The sequence below is a fragment of the Strongylocentrotus purpuratus genome, unplaced genomic scaffold, assembly GCF_000002235.5.
Source record: "Strongylocentrotus purpuratus isolate Spur 01 unplaced genomic scaffold, Spur_5.0 spur5_scaffold_17, whole genome shotgun sequence".
Taxonomy (NCBI): Eukaryota; Metazoa; Echinodermata; class Echinoidea; order Camarodonta; family Strongylocentrotidae; genus Strongylocentrotus; species Strongylocentrotus purpuratus.
In genome coordinates, this window is record NW_022145602.1 from 15,737,822 (window position 1) to 15,756,638 (window position 18,817).

General features: G+C 37.5%; 1 protein-coding gene across 1 annotated transcript; it reads right to left on the reverse strand.

Moving 5' to 3' along the window:
• Positions 1 to 3,001: 3,001 nt before the first annotated feature.
• LOC753204 (ankyrin-2-like) lies at positions 3,002 to 17,768 on the reverse strand. Its single transcript, XM_030988252.1, has 10 exons — positions 17,111 to 17,768; positions 14,028 to 15,802; positions 13,258 to 13,461; positions 12,561 to 12,718; positions 11,348 to 11,445; positions 10,723 to 10,895; positions 7,848 to 7,979; positions 7,313 to 7,460; positions 5,560 to 5,614; positions 3,002 to 3,311 (listed from the first exon to the last, which is right to left on the reverse strand). The coding sequence occupies exons 1-10, from the start codon at positions 17,766 to 17,768 to the stop codon at positions 3,002 to 3,004; spliced, it is 3,711 nt and encodes a 1,236-aa protein (XP_030844112.1).
• Between the last annotated feature and the right edge of the window lie 1,049 nt (positions 17,769 to 18,817).

Genomic DNA, 18,817 nt, shown 5'->3' on the forward strand with positions numbered 1-18,817 from the left:
ATGGCATCATGTGAAATAAGCCAGTTTCGTAATGTAACCAAATTTAATGCATACGTCTTTGTGAAGTGCCTCAATACAAATTATTTCATTCACCTGATAAGAATAATAGTATTTCAATAGTCAGAATGCAACTGCATATATTAAGTGTTGCTAGGTAGGTCAAGCCATAATGTTTGTCCAACCTGGCAACAACTTAATATATGCAGTTGCATTCTGACTATTGAAATACTATTATTCTTATCAGGTGAATGAAATAATTTGTATTGAGGCACTTCACAAAGACGTATGCATTAAATTTGGTTACATTACGAAACTGGCTTATTACATGAAATATATATGCAAATGGAAATTCGCCATTATGTTGGGCAGACCTGTGTATACAAATCCAATCTCAGCATGATACTACCTAAAATAGATATGCATTGGATATTAACCGTTATGATGTACAGACTTATGCACAAAACTCCAATCTCAGTAATTCATAAGAAAAATATATGCAATGGACATTCACCATTATAATGCCCTGACTTATGTACAAAATGTCAAGCTCAGAATCTATTACATGTAATATAGATGTATTTGATATTCACAATTATGATCTTAAATCTTAAATCAACATCGTGATATGATTAAATACAAATTGTATGTACCTTTGCCATTCACCATTATTAAAATACAGACTTATGCACACAAAATCCAATCTCAGTATGATTCACATGTTATATATATATATATATATATATAATGGACTTTACTCCATTATAATGTGCAAACTTATGCACAAAAACAAAATCTCAGTATGATATTACATGACAGTTATAGGCATTTGACATTCACCATTATAATGTCCAGACTTATGCACGAAAATCCAATCTCAAAATGATATCATATGATATATATATATGCATTGGGCATTCACCATTATAATGTCTAGACTAATGCACTTACATATTTAAACTCAACAGAGAGAGAGAGATATACTACCATATGAAGTACATGTACATTGAACATTGAACATTGAACACCGTATGCAGACTTTTGCACACCATTCCTAGACAAGTAAATATGGTATAAGTAATACATAATGCATTTATCATGAAATATAGTACTAGTTATACATAATCTTTTCATCATAAAAATGTGCAGACAAAACAAATGTAATCTAAGCAAAGAGGCACATTCGACAAGCACCAGTACAAATTCAGCCTTATACACACAAATCAAATCATAACAGTAAATACACGATTATGAAATCTATATACACTGGACTTTCAGCAATCAAATGTGCAGACTTATGCACACTAATCTAATAAAAACAGCGAGTTATGATATCATATTAATACCAGTCAACAATACGTGCAGATTTATGAACAACAATCTAAAGTCAAAGGTAAATGTATTATCAAAAAGATATTTGGCATTATGTCAAGACTTATGCATACAAAATTAATAAACTCAAGACTGAGATATCATATTATACGATATCTATATCCATGGGACATTCAGCATATGCAGACTTATACTCGAAAATCTGAACTCAACATCGAGATACGATATCATACAAGATGTAAACATACTGGACATTCAACATGTGCAAAACCTATGCACGGAATAAAGTGAACTCAAAACTGAGAAGTGTTATTATATGAAATCTATACACTATGGTGTTCATTTCGCATTACATGTGCAAACCTATGCAGATACATCATATATCAGCAGTGCAAAACATATCATATGGCAAATTAACATTCGCTATTATAATCTCCAGACTTATGCACATTCAAGTAGAAACCCATGATATCTAAGACATATACACTGGATACACACCTTAAGTGTGTAGATCTTATGTACAGACATGTAACCTCTACAGTTAGACGTGAGATCATATGAAAAATATATTTCCATTATAATTTCAAGACTAATGTGGATGTAATGAAGATTATGATCCATCCAGTAACACTAATTTGTATCGCTAACAACATGTTTGATTGGTTTGTTGGCTGCTTAGAATGCATGTGCAAGTAAGAATCCAGGGGACCGACTGTTCTAAGTCATCTCTGAAGGGACTAGGCAATGCCAATGTGAATTAATGTCTTATCAAAATGTGCGAGCGCGTCGACTTGGTTTCGAATCTTGGACCTCCTGTTAACGAGACCATTGCTCTACTAGTGAGCCATTGCATACTACATCTACAAAAATGGAGGTTCAATTTTAATGACATTCTTTGCATGGTCCAAATAATTGTTTCACCGTGTTTGTGGTCGTGGGACATATCATATTTTGCCGAAAACGACATCATTTGGCGGGGTTATTTTGCCCAGTAACGGTGTCATTTGGGGTAAATATGCAATTGAATAATGACAAGCACGTGACTGAACCCCCAGGGATCGACGCAACATTTTAGTTATTCTCTTCATATAAAGTTCCTTATGCGGAATGCAATGGCGGAAGACGACGTTGCACACAGGCTCAGAGAATGATGATTAGAAGATGGCATTAGTCCCTTTCAAGGTAGGCACATATTTAAAGTACACATAAAATTTTGAAGGTATTCCAAGATTATTCGTTAGTTTTAAAGACAATGATGTTTAATTTAATAACAAATTTGCGAAATGCATTCACTAATTGGTGCTAGGTAACACAAACATTATGGCTTGTCCTATCTAACAAAACAGAATGTGTGCAATTCGTATTCTGACTATTTAAATACAATTTGGTGAATGAATAAATTTGTATTTAGCAAAGATTTGTACATTAACTTTGATTACATTACTATAAAAATTATTTTAAAAAAGGGGAAAAAATAGGGGGAAAAATGGGACTCGCATAAAAACTAGCCAATTTGAAAAAAATAATATTACATGGGCCAATTTTCCATTTTGAAGGCCACTTCTACCATTAAATAAGAAAAAAAGAGAGGTAATTAGTATGCATGGTACAAAATTAAAGCTTACATAATCCACATCTTAACTATTTAATTTGTCTATTTTCCTAGTTCATACTAACTTGCCATATCGTCTTTCAGGAGGTCGTCTACCAGACGTTGGTGTCTAATCGCAATCAGGGCTTTCTTCAATTGTTCACGTTCTTCGGAGCTTGTAGTCCTGTCCCTCCAATCCCGAAGCATACTAAGTGTTCCCCTGCATGTAACATCGTGGTCTTTTTCGTTTATTCGTAAGTATCGTTGGATTTCCGGAGGTTGAAAACCCAATTCCCTGCCTAGATTGTCGATGTCACCAACCTTATGAATCCGATTGGCAATTGTCTTGAGAAGGTCGTCAAAATCCTGCTCACTGGATTCTTCACTAGGTCTATATTTACATGGAGGAAATATAAATATGTACTGTTTATCTAATAATCTCAGTTGACCGATTTCAATGGTTTGAAGTTTATTGTTCCACATTTGCATGTACATCCCAAAAAACAAGATAAATTCGAGCTGAAGAGTCGGTTACAAAACGATAACTTGAACAAACTAATGTACCGTAATGCATGGCAAACGTGGCAATTAAAAACAAAGTTGTGAGGGAGTTTGCACTAGATGTTATCGGATATCGGAAGTACATATATGCATATTATGCATAAATTGCTTACATACATGCGGACTCACACACGTATGTATATATATTAATGTATATATACTTATATAAAGATACGTGTGCGCGCGTGGATATATGTGTGGGTGTGAAGGCTGTCATTTATAAAGCCACGAGTAGTAAAGAGTTGAAGTTAATCTAAAGTTATTTGATATTGGTACCAATCGCAGCTATGAGCATAACAGATAGAGCAATGCAAACTTGCGATTGATAGGAAGACTTACGATTGGCTTGGATCAAAAGGAGCTCTTTATAAAACGAGGCATAGGGCCCCGTCTATCCCAGGGCCCCGTATTACAAAGAGTTACGATTGATTCAGATCAATCGCAAGTCCTTCAATCAATCGCAAGTTTGCAGTCTCCTATCTCTTATGTACATAATTATTTGCAATTGATATAAATCGCAAATATATTGCGATTGATATCAACTCTTTGTAAGACGGGGCCCTGGTGTGTATTTTGTCATACTCTCCTTTTTTACGATTCGGGAGAATGAAATATCATTACGGCCAATAATATTGGATGGCTTTCAGAGGAAGATCATGATGTATTACCCCTATTCGAAGACTTGACCAACATTGTTCTCTTGCGGGCAATATTGCGGCGGTGTTTTTATTATGCAGATGTATATTAGGTTTCTGCGTTTTGTAGCCAAAACAAACACTTACAATTTTAGATAAGAACTATCAACAGCAACGCAACAAAATGCTTTTTTTTCCAAGGAAATATAGGGGCATTAACAAAAAACTTATAACATCCATAGACGGTTATTATTATTTTAAATCATGAAATATTATCATGTAATATAATCATAAATATTTTTGACATTTTCTCTTCTTTGGAAAAAGCTTCAAATATATGTAGTTTTGGAAGTTCTTAAACCAAGCGCACAGATTTTATATTGGCTCAATATAAATCTACACCTGGGATTAAAAGCTGTTCTGCATATTTACATTACAAAATTTGTGAATTGAAAGAAAGGATACTAAACCGTTCTCAATTAAAGTTGTTAGCAATGTTTTAGTCGTATTTCCAATCCCCTTCTAAATTTCTCAATGCTCCAAGCTTAATCCACCAAGTTCTGAGTACTTTTGGAAGATGTAGAATTTTGGTTCAATTCACTGCACTGTCTTTGTAATGGTGAGTTCCCACTGCCGATCAAACCAACCCGACCGAGCCCAATCAAGCCCGATCACCCATTTCTCCCCGACCAATCCCGACCCCATGCCTAAACACAAGCTCTTCCCGACCGCTATTCGACCATTGACGACCCACATTGACGCTGATCAAAAATGAGTACTGTACCATCAGCTGACCATAATATTTTGTGCAACCACTCAATTCACGAGTCATCTTGGATACCTGTTCGAACAGGTCGATCTGCTCGGGTCGAGATTGTGTAGAGATCGTGTGTACGTCTAGTTGGTCTAGTAGGGATCGCGTTGGGATTGTATGTAGATCGGAATGATCGAGAAGAGATCGAAGTTGTTGTCGACTATACGTCGTGCACGTGCAGGAGTCGTGAATGGTCTAATTAATGTGGGTCGTCAATGGTCGAATAGCGGTCGGGAAGAGCTTGTGTTTAGGCATGGGGTCGGGATTGGTCGGGGAGAAATGGGTGATCGGGCTTGATTGGGCTTGGTCGGGTTGGTTTGATCGGCAGTGGGAACCCACCATAACGCATGTTAAATGATATTCAGCTTCCCCCCTCCCTCCCCCATCTAAAAAATTTAGTTTTAGTGTAAATCCTTGTGAAACTCACCGAATACACTATTACCTAGGAAATTTAGTTAAGAATGGTAAAATACTTTTTAGGATGTTGCCAAGCCAAGTCTTGTACTTGTTTTCTGACTACTCGTATATATATATATTTATATATGTATATACATTTATAAATATATATGTTTTCGTATAAAACCCTATGCATACACACGCACAGAAACTTATTTTGAGGTTCTACTCACATTCCAACAGTGGATGGTGAAGGAGTGTCCTGTTTTGTCAAGCTTTCTTCGATCCCTGTCATGAGAACACAATAATATTAAAATGATTGTTTTGCTGACTGTGGGGTTCCTTTATGCTATAATGAGAACGCGCACATATACAGGGAAAAGAAGTGACTGATAGCTAAAAGGATGTGATCTACCATGATTCTTAGAATTCTCGACAGGTGGAATTAAAATTTAGATTATGATTTCTTACTGCTACGTCAACTGTATAATGTAAATTCGATGTATTTCAAACAGTCTTGCAATTATAAAAACAATATAAGAGAGAGAGATATTTTATGACGTGATTGTGTTTCATCTACACTAATTGATTTATACTTTTTACCCCCTCCCCTATCCAAAAAATAAAAATAATATGATGAAACCAACCATATCACAATGCGACAAAATCAGAATGAAATATCGGTATTTCTAAGAATCACCGTAGCGAGATTCTAACTCGCTTTAGGGGCTTTCACACCGGGCATTGCGTAGAGTTGCATAGTATTGCATACCGACTACGCCAAGCGTACGCAACCCTACGCCGGCCTTCGTAAGCATACGAAACCCTACGCCTGTCATACGCAAGCGTACACGTATGTACGCCAATTGCATACGCCGTAGGTACGTAACCATAAAAAAGCTGGACATTAGCGTAAAGCCCGCGCGTATCATTGTGTATAATTGTAGTGAGCAAGCAAGAAATAATAGATTGAGAAGAATCCAAAAGTAAAATATGAGATAGAAAGAGGTCTAAGAATACCGATTATTGTATAAAGATACAATTAATACAGCCTCCCCATATTTTCTACATATACCTGGCCCTGAGCTTCCTGCGCCTTCGTTTCAAAATTTAATAAATTTTTATTATGGGTTATCTACGTGAACTAATGCTTTTACACGTATGACGTAAGATATAATTAACATTTGATCAAAAGCCAATCGGTCCAATACCACCATCACCTATCTTACACCCAGTTTGTCCACTATACACATGATCAAATCAACGTTTCGTCAATCATTATTTAATCTAAAGAGCCAATATAGGGCTAATAGCTATAAAAATAATAACGATTATAAAATTATAATAATAAATGTAACTAATAGAGCTTCAAATCCACTCTGTGGAGTGCTCAAGACACATTATGCCTATGATCTCTAATCGTTTGGTTCTAATTAGCAATTCCACGAATCAGTAATTTGTACGAATTGGTCCAATAACCACTTGGTCAATCACAATTCGGTCCACTTGCCAGTTTGTCTGCAATGAAATGGTCTGAACCCCGATTACTCCAACAACCGTTTGGTCCAAACAGTTTTCGGCCATAGATTAGTTCATCTACAGGTGATCCGTCTTAATTTTGTATATATATTAATTTCGTCTTTACCGTATGGTCCAATGAAATATAAAAAGTAGTGGTGGCCTTTATTATGCTAAGTTAAAACTTAGTCATGATAATACAAAATAAAAATCAATAAATATAGGCCTAAATGTACATCATGATATCAAGTTTTGAGGGTAAAGTCGCTCAACCTTACCTACTACTTATTTCAATATAGAGAACATTTCATTTCTGTGTTCCGTTTATACACCACAGGTTAAGTTGTACCGTGAAAATTACCAATAGGATGTAATTTTGGCGCAATAGGTCCTTTGTTATAAGCTATGATATATTGATACTCAGGGATTAGAACAGCTATTATATTACAGCTGCATGAAATATGTTACCTTCGAAACGTGTGGTGAACTTAATCATCTGTGTAGAGGTTTGAACCACTTCAAGTGTCACTAATGTCCCTTCACTCTCCTTGGTCAGATCGAGCTCAAAGTACTTTGTCTCTTTCGTTTGCGACCTCTTGTCGCTGAACTGAATAGCCTGAGGAAATTGCCCGATTATATAATTAATTTGCATATATGATTGTATGAAATATGAGCCAAAACGCAGATGTTGAGAGTACTGATTAAAACAATGAAGAAAATTGTCTGTATTTTCGAATTTTGTCCAATCAATTTCATCGTTTCGAATCTAATTATATATATATATTCCTAGAACCGTATTGGTCTATGAATATTTATTATCATTATCATCAGTATCACCATGACACCATCAGATGAGTTCTTTGGCACTTTGTTTTAACTTTTTTGCTGTTGGCTCTGCATTGATTGTTCTACCTTTATCATGAACAGTTCTTGTTTCCACAAGGCCCTTGTTTTAATTTATTTTAACTAGGTGTAGTAATTCCGAGAATCGAAATACGCTTACTTGTTCCTCGGATTTGGGACTCTTCTCACCCACCTGGCAAGCAACTTTTAGTGTTCCCTGCAGAAACTCAATATCATCGTCATCGCCCTTCACAGGTTGGAAACGGAAGTCATTAATGTTATGGACATCGTTCTGAAAAAATCATGTGTACAAAAAGTGTTCTGATAAAGTTACCTGGAAATTGTAGATAGAAATCGTATGTAAACTTGTATTACACACCGTCTCTCGGATTTAGGTGTATTTTTTTTTACTAAAGTACTCGCTGGAATCGTCCTAAGGAATAAGATGTGATTGCAAGGTTCAATCAATTCATTTAGATCAGTGAAAATGGGCTTTATCTGTCAGGGAAATCGGGAAACTAAGATGACGTCCAAAATGGCATCGATTGAGAGAAACAGCCAGAACAGTACAGGGCTTGGGCCTTCTATTAACAGTAGAGATGTCATAGATAAGTCTAAAATTGTATTTTTGGCATCGGGATATTAAATTCGGTTGATTGATATTATGGAAGTGGAAAAGTTACAAGGTAAAGTCTAAAATGCAATTCAGATATCAAGATGTTCACTAGACCATGCTCGATGAATTATTACGACCAAGACTAAAATAGCGACAAAAAAAAAAAATAACATCGTTATATAAAGAACCAAAAGATGCCGAAGTAGTTTAACGTTTCGTTTTAACATACAAATACTTATAGTTAAAGTGATAAATGTGCTCCATTTTTGTTAATATGACAGGCTTGAAAACTGTTAATTCGTGACATAACTTTGAAATGGGAATGCATCACATCCTCACCATCGTCGCCAGGATAATGAAAGCCTTTCTGCAGTGATCAGGCTTAAATACACTCCCTCCCAAAAATGGTGTTAATGTCTGTTTACCCATTTTTGTCCATGTGGCTTATTGACAAATCGAACCTCCAGTATCGGTTTTTTGGAGACAGGCAATAGTCTGGGAAGAAACGACATGCATGATAGTACTATGCCTCTCAGAAATAGCCAATCCCAAATGAAGGCAAAGAATCCTCCAGAGAAATGGCTGACTGAGACCTCTAGCCATCGTTCCTGTACTGAACAAATAACGTCGGAGGAATCTGGAAGCCGTTTAGGTGTACCTTTGAAGAAAAAAATTAATTCAATACAAAATGACAGGTAACGACTTAAATACAAGGACTTTTTTTCAAGCTCATTGGGCTTGAAGGGACAGTTGAGTTCTTGTTTAAAGCCGCAAATGGCTTCAAACTGCATGGTAATTGCTCTTATTCTTATCCATGACATTTTTAGTGCCCTTTTATGAACTAAAATTGCTATGAAAGGAATGTTAGACCCCCAAAAGTGCGAATTTAGATTAAATCCGATCTAGCCCTTTACCGTTAATTTTGAATAATAGCAACAATAATAATAACAATCCTCTGACAGGCTGGTTGTGCGTATTATAACCAACACGAAAAAGCCAACAAAAAGCCAACATTGGCATTGGCTGGAAGAAAACATAAGGCGCTATCTCGTTTTTTCTACGGCTGGTTAAAAATCATCCAATATGTGTGGGACCCCACAAATATTAGAAATGGTTATATTTATTGATATTTAAGCCGTCTCTGAACCGATTTGATCAAACAAAGATGATTTTGTCATTTAGATTGTATGCTCTTACACATTTGACACTCAGTTTTTCATTATCTCACAAAGAATTATTTTGTTTAGCGCCATCCATACCAAAACTCAACTATACCTTTAACATAATTATGCATCGTATTTTGGCGACTGGATTACGATTTTATTATTATCATTACTTATACCGCACTTTTCCCATAAGGCCCAAAGCGCTTACAGTATATGACAATTACATAAATACATGTAATAATAAATTAAAAAAAATCTTACACCTACAAACTGCACGAAATATGTTTTTTCAAGGCCTTTCTCAATAATAACTGATGAAGACTGCCTAATTCTAAGTGGTAGATCATTCCGGTATTTTGAAGCAGATACAGTAAATATCCCATCACCGGCTAATGTGCGAGTAACGGAAGATGTGAAACGGAGAGCATCACCGGCTGACCTCAATGCCCTGGTAGGTGTATATAAATTCAAACAGGTATCTAAATATTGTGAAGCTTGATTATTGAGTATTTTGTAGACAAACAAGAGTAATTTCAAAATTATTTTTTGTTTCAAATGAAGCCAGTGTAATGAGCTCAAGAGTAGCTGAGATGGATATTGTAGACATTTTTGGTAAATATTTTCAAAGCATTGACGTAGCCGACATCGCCATCCGAAAATTTAGAAGCTGCATTGATCATATGTCATTGATCATAGTAATGTCAGATCTTATGTCATATTTGTTACTAAAAGTTGTGACAATGTCTACACAGTTACATGCACAACCATAGTTCGCAAACTGTGGGGCATGGGGAGTTATACATCCCCACATTAAACACGTTAAATGATGTAAAGTCTGCAGTGCCAATGATGCCATAGATGACCTCGATTGGCAGAGGTGAGTGCCTCCCTCCGCCCCCTCCCCCATTACCGATAAAAACATGAAAAAACTATTAGAATTCTAGAAATATTATAACTTATTCCATATCAATTTGGCCTGATTAGGATTCGGATTCTAGACATATGTCAATGTGGGGTTAAATCCAGTTTATTATATGCCAGTTCACAAACTATTATGTGATTTTCTCTTTACGTACAGCCCGAACATGTTGCGGAAAGGCTTTAAAGATGATTTAGTTACCTGACTGATTCCAGGAATACAGTATGGTCTGTACTTTATTAGGAGCAGTTACTAATGCACAGTGAGGTATTATCAGCTTTGCCGGTTTCTTAAAGCGTAGCCCGGACGGGTAACACTGGAAGCCATGACTGACTATAAGCTCGTCCTCTTTAAGTGTGAGGCCATTTGGAATCTCCGTCAGTACCCGAAGGCTGATTTTCTCATCTTCCTCAAGGGCACCAGGTGGAATGTGGAGAGTAAACCCATGAGATTTGGTGGACAGGGTTCCTCCAAGGGCCCCAAACGTTCCAGTTGCATATCTACTATCTGATAACAGCAAAGCAAATATATCTTTTAACAGCATACTGTACAGTAAATATATATTTTACAAGCTCTGAAGTCACAGGCTAGGATCTTCTGCTACAGAAAAAGTGCATACACAAATAAACATGTATTTTCATTTCCCAGACTCACTTCATTTGTTTTAATGTATTTGCGAAAATAACAAAGTCAAGAGGATAAAATGAAAGACAAAGTTAATAAGCGATTTGATGTTTATAAGGACAATAGATGGTTACTATTGAAGAAATTGTTTTGTTTATATATTTATGTTTTTTACCGTTGATCTGACGCCGGGTCGGATATTCTTGCTTGTGAACTCAGATATATCAAAGTAATTGAAATTAATTAACAAATTCTTAAATTGGAAATGAATATACCTATGTGTTCTTGCAGAAAAAAAAAATTCACCTGCCTTAGATGCATAAAACGTATCTCACCTAAGGGTTGGTTTATTGGCTCAACACTGTCTGTTCTATCACTTTGCGCACTTTCTGGAAGGTTGGCATAATTGTTCTTCTCGGCCTCCGTAGTTACTCTGTTGCAAACAAACATAGACCCCAAAAAGTCCATACAAACAAAGACACCTCACACGGTTGACAACTAGATTATTCATACCCTTTGTAAATTTCATGTATTTGGTGTCTGTTTCGTAGCTCAAGTGTGTTGAATACTTTAGATGTAAGCTTTAATATTCCATAATCTCAAGAAACATAAATAAATTTTTCACATACTTCAATGTTGACAAATTGACCCCACTTCGACGCGTTTTGAGACATGGAATGTAAGTAAAAGGTGGTTGGATATCAACGTGTTCAGGGCACCTCCCTGCACAATTTATATTTGGACTACCTTGAATATAAACTACTGGACAAAAAATGGCAGGCAATTACAAAAATGGCTACCATGTATAATATTGAAATATTTTGGAGATTATAATAGCACTGCATTTTACCATGTGTGAGATCTAATAAGATAAGTACATTCCTATACCATTTATATAACAATTTAGAGCCAAAATGGTATGCGGGACAATTTTTTCCAAACAAATGAATTACACCAAAATACATATTACACCATAATTACAATTATGCTGACGTCTTACTTGCAACATTCTGGAAAACTGTCCATAAATTATGGTTAATGTAATATCCCAATTCCAAGTTCATTGTTTTTCTAACATAAAAAGTTATAGCGCTTCTTGGTGGCGTTCCCTACGACTTCGAAAAAACGAAGGAAAAACTCATTGCAACCAAAATGTAAGTTGGACAATTTTGCAGGCCTTTATAAATAATATGGATCCCCCTTTTTCCTCTTTTTAATCTTAGATTCAATTTGACTTGAAGCAAAATTCTGTATGAACTGCTGTTCTCTCTTTATAACCTTTATCAAGACAATTGCCGTAATTTGTTATGGGTGTGCTCATGCTAATCAAATCACATTGGCGTTCATATCCTAGCGGGTACACTTTTACTACCTGGGTGAAGAGGAGCATTGTATATTACAAAATGCCTTGCTTAAGGACATACATGCCATGCAGAGGATCTAAAGAACCCACGACCTTTGGCATTCCAAATCGAGTGATTAGAACACTTGACTATGACACCGTTTCTATATTTGTTCCAAATGCCCATGTTAATAATGCTTCTTCACCTTGAGAATATCATCTGGCGAACGACTTCATCCTTGGCATAGTGGACTGGTAGGTTGCCATGGTTATCCTTGATGTCCGGCTTTGCTCCGTGGTCCAAGAGATAGAAGACCAGGGCCTTCCCGGGAGACAATTCTTTCTGGTAGAAGACTTCTGAGATCTAAAAGAATTATCAATAGAAACGATTGTTTAAATTTTGAGAGGCCTTTGTGTTTCTGAGGATTTATCCCCAGATTCATAATTCCGAACATTTGTTGTGTTTTTCTGATGGTTCGTTTATGTTTATAATTCTAAAAGTTAGATAGGTATCATTACTCCAAAGTTTTTTTTTATCCGAAAATGGAATAAGGTTCGTTATTCAAAAGGGTTTGTAATTCCAAAAAGTGATTCCGAATTTTTGTCATTTTTGCAATTATGAGCTCAATCTTATTTTCTGACTTACAAACCCTCTTTACGTTTCAGAATTATATGAATCCTATTTCATTTTTCAGAAATAAGACATCTTTTTTTGTAATGTTGCTATAGAGACTTATTCATTGTTAAATGGCTATGCTAACTCATGTGTGAATGGTATGATTCCAATTGCATAATTATAAGTAAGCAATCCGGTTAGTGTAGGAAATTACTTCATGGCAATTGTCGGAGGAACAAGTGTCGTACAATCCCAGGGACAGTGTGTTCTGGAGTTCACCATCTTACCTTTTGGAGAGCTGGTGTTGCTTCAACTTTGCTCTCCTCCCGACCTGAAAGACTGATGGCTTCGTGAAGACAGGTTTGTCCGTCTATGGACTGGCTGTTGAGATCGGCGCCATGAGAAACTAATGTCTCGATGATGGAGGTGTAGCCATTTTGTGTGGCTAAATGAACTGCTGTGCAGCCTCTCTCGGGATGTTGCCAAACAACCTGTGCAAAACAACAGCCTCAAGAATTAAGAATCTACAAACAAAACAGCTTTTTATAAAGCAATTTCTTTTCTAGTTTTCCATATCTTTAATCACCAAATAGACTTATATATATATTCAGATGTTAACATTTAAGCAAATATTATACAGTCAAACATGTTTGTTAAGAACACCCATGGGAAACAGAAAGAGTGGTCACTTTAGAGAGGTAGCCTTTCCAGACAGGTTCTCAAACACACATTTCTTTCTCGAGGGAGGAAAAATTAACGGCCACGATACACAGGTGGCTTTTATAGAGAAGTGGCCACTAAGACAGGTTTGACTTACATGTATATGTAATTGTACAAGATAGGTTTTGGGAAATCCTTAGGGAATCATTTTAACCTTTTTCATAATTCAGTCAATCTACATACCTTCACAAGAAAATTGTAACAGGATAATTACGGCTAAAGACTGGCTAACCCTTTTCAATTAATAGTGGTATGATTTTGATACTTGCAAGAATGTTGATAAACAGTATGATAATTTTTTTTCCACATGAAATTATAGGAATACTAAATCAAATACCTTCTTCTCATCTTCTGTTAAACCCTCAGTATCTGCACGGCCATTTGGGGAAGAAGGGTGTTTCTGCCCTTCAGCACACCACGTATCTGGACTTGTCCGATGCACTTGGTCTTGTTCTGCAGCGAGTGACAGCGCAGTCTGATCAGGTTTAATCAGATTTACTTCAGCTCCGTGCTCCAATAGATATCTTGTGACTTCAGTATGTCCATTTGCAGCAGACAAATGCAATGCAGATGATCCCTTCTTGGTAACCTGCCTAACATCTGCAAGCTGCTGAAGGAGACACTTCATGACATCGATGTGACCATTCTGAGCAGCAATGTGCAAGGGAGTCCAACCGTCATTGTCTGTCGCATCAATTTCGGCTCCGTGGTTGAGCAAGCCTTTCGTGATATCAAGATGACCATTCTGCACGCCGACATGTAGGGCTGTAGAACCTTTCTCCTTGGTGGCTCCGTTGACCTCTGCTCCTCGCCTAAGCAAATGCTCGATAACGTCACAATGGCTAACAAATGCAGCAACATGCAAAGGCGAGATATCATCGACGTCTCCTTTAGCTACTTCCGCTCCTTGTCCAAGTAAATAATCTACAGTACCAAGATGACCCATTTGCGCAGCAACATGAAGAGCAGTCCAGCCAACATTGTTGCTTTCGTTCACCTCAGCTCCTTTACTGACCACATACCGAACAACTGCATGGCAGCCGCCTTCTACAGCATATTGTAATGATGTGCGACCAATTGTTCTGTCTCCCTGACTTGCAAGAAGATCTTGATTGTCAAGATCAGACACTGTAAATGGCCTATGCACAATAACCATTCCACCTTGAACTGTCTTATCCTCATCGCCATCTTGATATTTGCTTCTACCAAGATCACTTTCTGGAGCACCTCTAAAGACAGTGAGAGAGTCAATTAGTGTGCTAACTGCTTGAACTACACGACTATGCACACCTCGCACATCATAGTGACCATACTGTCCATCAAATTGTAAGATGACGGAGGGCCACACGCTTCTCTTATTCAGTTCAGAGCCATGGCTAAGCAGATACTTGGTAATGTCGATCCGACGATTACATAAAGCATAATGGAGAGCAGTGGTTCCAATGGCGTTGCCAATATCTTCCTCCACTCCATGTGTGATTAGGGATTTGACGATATCTAAATGGCCAAAAAGTGATGCAAAATGAAGGGAAGTCAATCCAAGGTCCTGTCTGTTATTCATATCGGCCCCTTCACTGATCAGATATTCCACGACATCCAAGTTCCCTTTCTTTGAGGCACTATGCAAGGCACACCTACCAAAGTCATTGCTAGAATTCACATCAGCTCCTTGACTTAGCAAATATTTGATCATATCAAGGTGTCCGTTACTTGCTGCAAGTTGTAAGGCTGTCCAACCAAAAGAACCAGCTTTATCTAGCTCGGCTCCTTGACTGACTTGATCTTTCATGGCATCAAGATCGTCTCTCTCTGCAGCGGAATGAAGCTCCATCCAATGAATTATATTTGCTTTGGCAAGCTCAGCTTGCTGAGTAAGCAAAGCACTTGAAACACGAACGTGACCAGCAGCTGCGGCAAGGTATAATGCTGACCATCCTTTGACACTAGCCCTATCAACATCAGCTCCTTGACTGATTAATTCTGTGACAACATCAAGATGTCCTTCATGAGCAGCTAAATGTAATGCAGTCCAACCATTATAATCGGTCTTGTTAAAGTCAGCACATTGACTGATTAGTTCTTTGGTCACATCAAGATGACCATGACAAGCAGCTGAATGTAATGGAGTCGAACCATCATTATCAACTTTATTCACTTCAGCTCCTTGACTGATCAGATATTTGGTGACATCAAAATGTCCTTTACCAGCAGCTGAATGTAATGCAGTCGAACCCTCATTATCATCTTTATTCACTTCAGCTCTTTGACTGATCAAATATTTGGTGACATCAAGATGACCATTAGATGCAGCTGAAAGTAATGGGGTCCAACCGTCCTTATCATCTTTATTCACTTCAGCTCTTTGACTGATCAGATATTTGGTGACATCAAGATGACCATTCTGTGCAGCTAGTTGTAATGGGGTCAAACCATCATTATCATCTTTATTCACTTCAGCTCTTTGACTGATCAGATATTTGGTGACATCAAGATGACCATTGGATGCAGCTGAAAGTAATGGGGTCCAACCCTCCTTATCATCTTTATTCACTCCAGCACATTGACTGATCAGATATTTGGTGACATCAAGATGACCACTCCGTGCAGCTAGTTGTAATGGGGTCCTACCATCATTATCATCCTTATTCACTTCAGCTCCTTGACTTATCAGACATTTGGTGACATCAAGATGACCATTCTCTGCAGCTAGTTGTAATGGGGTCCAACCCTCCTTATCATCTTTATTCACTTCAGCACATTGACTGATCAGATATTTGGTGACATCAAGATGACCATTAAAAGCAGCTGTATGTAATGGGGTCGAACCATCATTATCATCTTTATTCACTTCAGCTCCTTGACTGATCATGTAGTTGGTGACATCAAGATGACCATTAAATGCAGCTAGTCGTAATGGGGTCCTACCATCATTATCATCCTTATTCACTTCAGCTCCTTGACTTATCAGACATTTGGTGACATCAAGATGACCATTAGATGCAGCTGAAAGTAATGGGGTCCAACCGTCCTTATCATCTTTATTCACTTCAGCTCTTTGACTGATCAGATATTTGGTGACATCAAAATGACCATTCTGTGCAGCTAGTTGTAATGGGGTCAAACCATCATTATCATCTTTATTCACTTCAGCTCTTTGACTGATCAGATATTTGGTGACATCAAGATGACCATTGTCTGCAGCTAGTTGTAATGGGGTCGAACCCTCATTTCTGCCGTCATTAACCTCAGCTCCTCTACTAATCAGAAATTTGGTGACATTAAGATGACCATTAAAAGCAGCTGTATGTAATGGGGTCGAACCATCATTATCATCTTTATTCACTTCAGCTCCTTGACTGATGAGATATTTGGTGACATCAAGATGACCAAATTGCGCAGCTCGATGTAATGGGGTCGAACCCTCCATTCCGCCATGATTAACCTCAGCTCCTTGACTGATCCGAAATTTGGTGACATCGAGATGACCAGTCCCTGCAGCTATATGTAATGGGGTCACATTATTATTTCCGCCGTTATTCACCTCGACTCCTTGACTGATGAGATATTTAGTGACATCAAGATGACCATCTGAAGCTAGATGTAACGCAGTCCAACCGTCATTATCGACTTTATTCATCTCAGCTCCTTGACTGATCAGAAATTTGGTAACATCAAGATTACCATTCTTTGCAGCTATATGCAATGGTATCAAACCCTTTTCCCCGCCGTTATTAACCTCGACTCCTCTACCGATCAGTTCTTGGATGAGGTCAAGTTGTCCATTCTGCGCAGCACTGCTTAGTGCACTCTGCAAATTATCAACACGGCCATCTTGTTCATTTTCCTCCTTACTGTCTTTGTGGATCAGACATTTGGCGTTGCCTTTACGACTTACACGTAACGGGGTCAAACTAAGATTTCCGCCGTTATTCACCTCGGCTCCTTGACTGCTGAGATATTTAGTGACATCATGTCGCCCATCTGAAGCTAGCTGTAACGCAGTCCTACCGTCATTATCAACTTTATTCATCTTGGTTCCTCTACAGATCAGTTTCTTGGATGAGGTCAAGTTGTCCATTCTGCGCAGCACTGCTTAGTGCACTCTGCAAATCTTCAACACTGCCATCTAGTTCATTTCCCTCCTTACTGTCTCTGTGGGTCAGATTTTTGGCGTTGCCTTTACGACTGACCCTCTTTTTGAAAAATTTCTTCCACATTCCTAGTGAAAGCTAAGGGTTTCTTTCCTGGCTACAAGTTCATGAATTCATCAAAATCTTTTGTTAGGGCTGTTTTAATTTTGTCCTACATGCTGTATCTTCTCATTCTTCTGCCCCATACCTAGTGAAAGCTAGAAGATGACGTCAGTGTATCACCAAAACAACTAGAAAAAAAGGAACATGTTAAAATTTTTGCAAATTCCGGCGGTCAGTGGTGAGGTACATATTTTTTTAATTGGATGGAAGGGCATATCTTAAAGTATCTCAGTCCAAAAAGGGTACGGCTTTGGCCAGGCACGATTGATCTGAGCCACTGGAAGATTTTTAGAACTTTAGAGGGCGCTATTTATATCATACGTTATTATAGGAGCGTTAAATTTAGCTAGGTTATGTGCATTGATAAGATTAAATACTGTAGAAGTTTGAAACAAAACGGAATTGGTATGAGAAAGTGACGGCAGCTTACGGTTTTTAGGGGTCAATACTTATATAATTTAAAGCGATTTTGGGCAGAGTCAATTTCGGATTTGAATTTTCAAGTCAATGGTCTTTGTCAGGCTGCCAATCATCTCTAAACATGTCACTTATTTGAGTCTCTTGGGAACAATCCAAGAGTCCGATCTTTCACTTTAATCATATGTGTGGTGTTGTATTGCTTTCAATAAATGTACAATGTAGAATTGTTTATTTTAGATGTGATCAAAAGTCCACAACTAGTTTCCAATTCTAATCTATATTTTGATCTTGTTTTGTTTTGTTTTCTATATTTTATAAAACACTTTTAATTACCAATTACGACGTAGACCACTCGACTATGACACCACTTCTACATTTCTTCCAAATGCCCATGTTTTTGTTATCCTTCCCTACCTTGATAATATTATCTGGCGAATGATTTCACCCTTGGCAT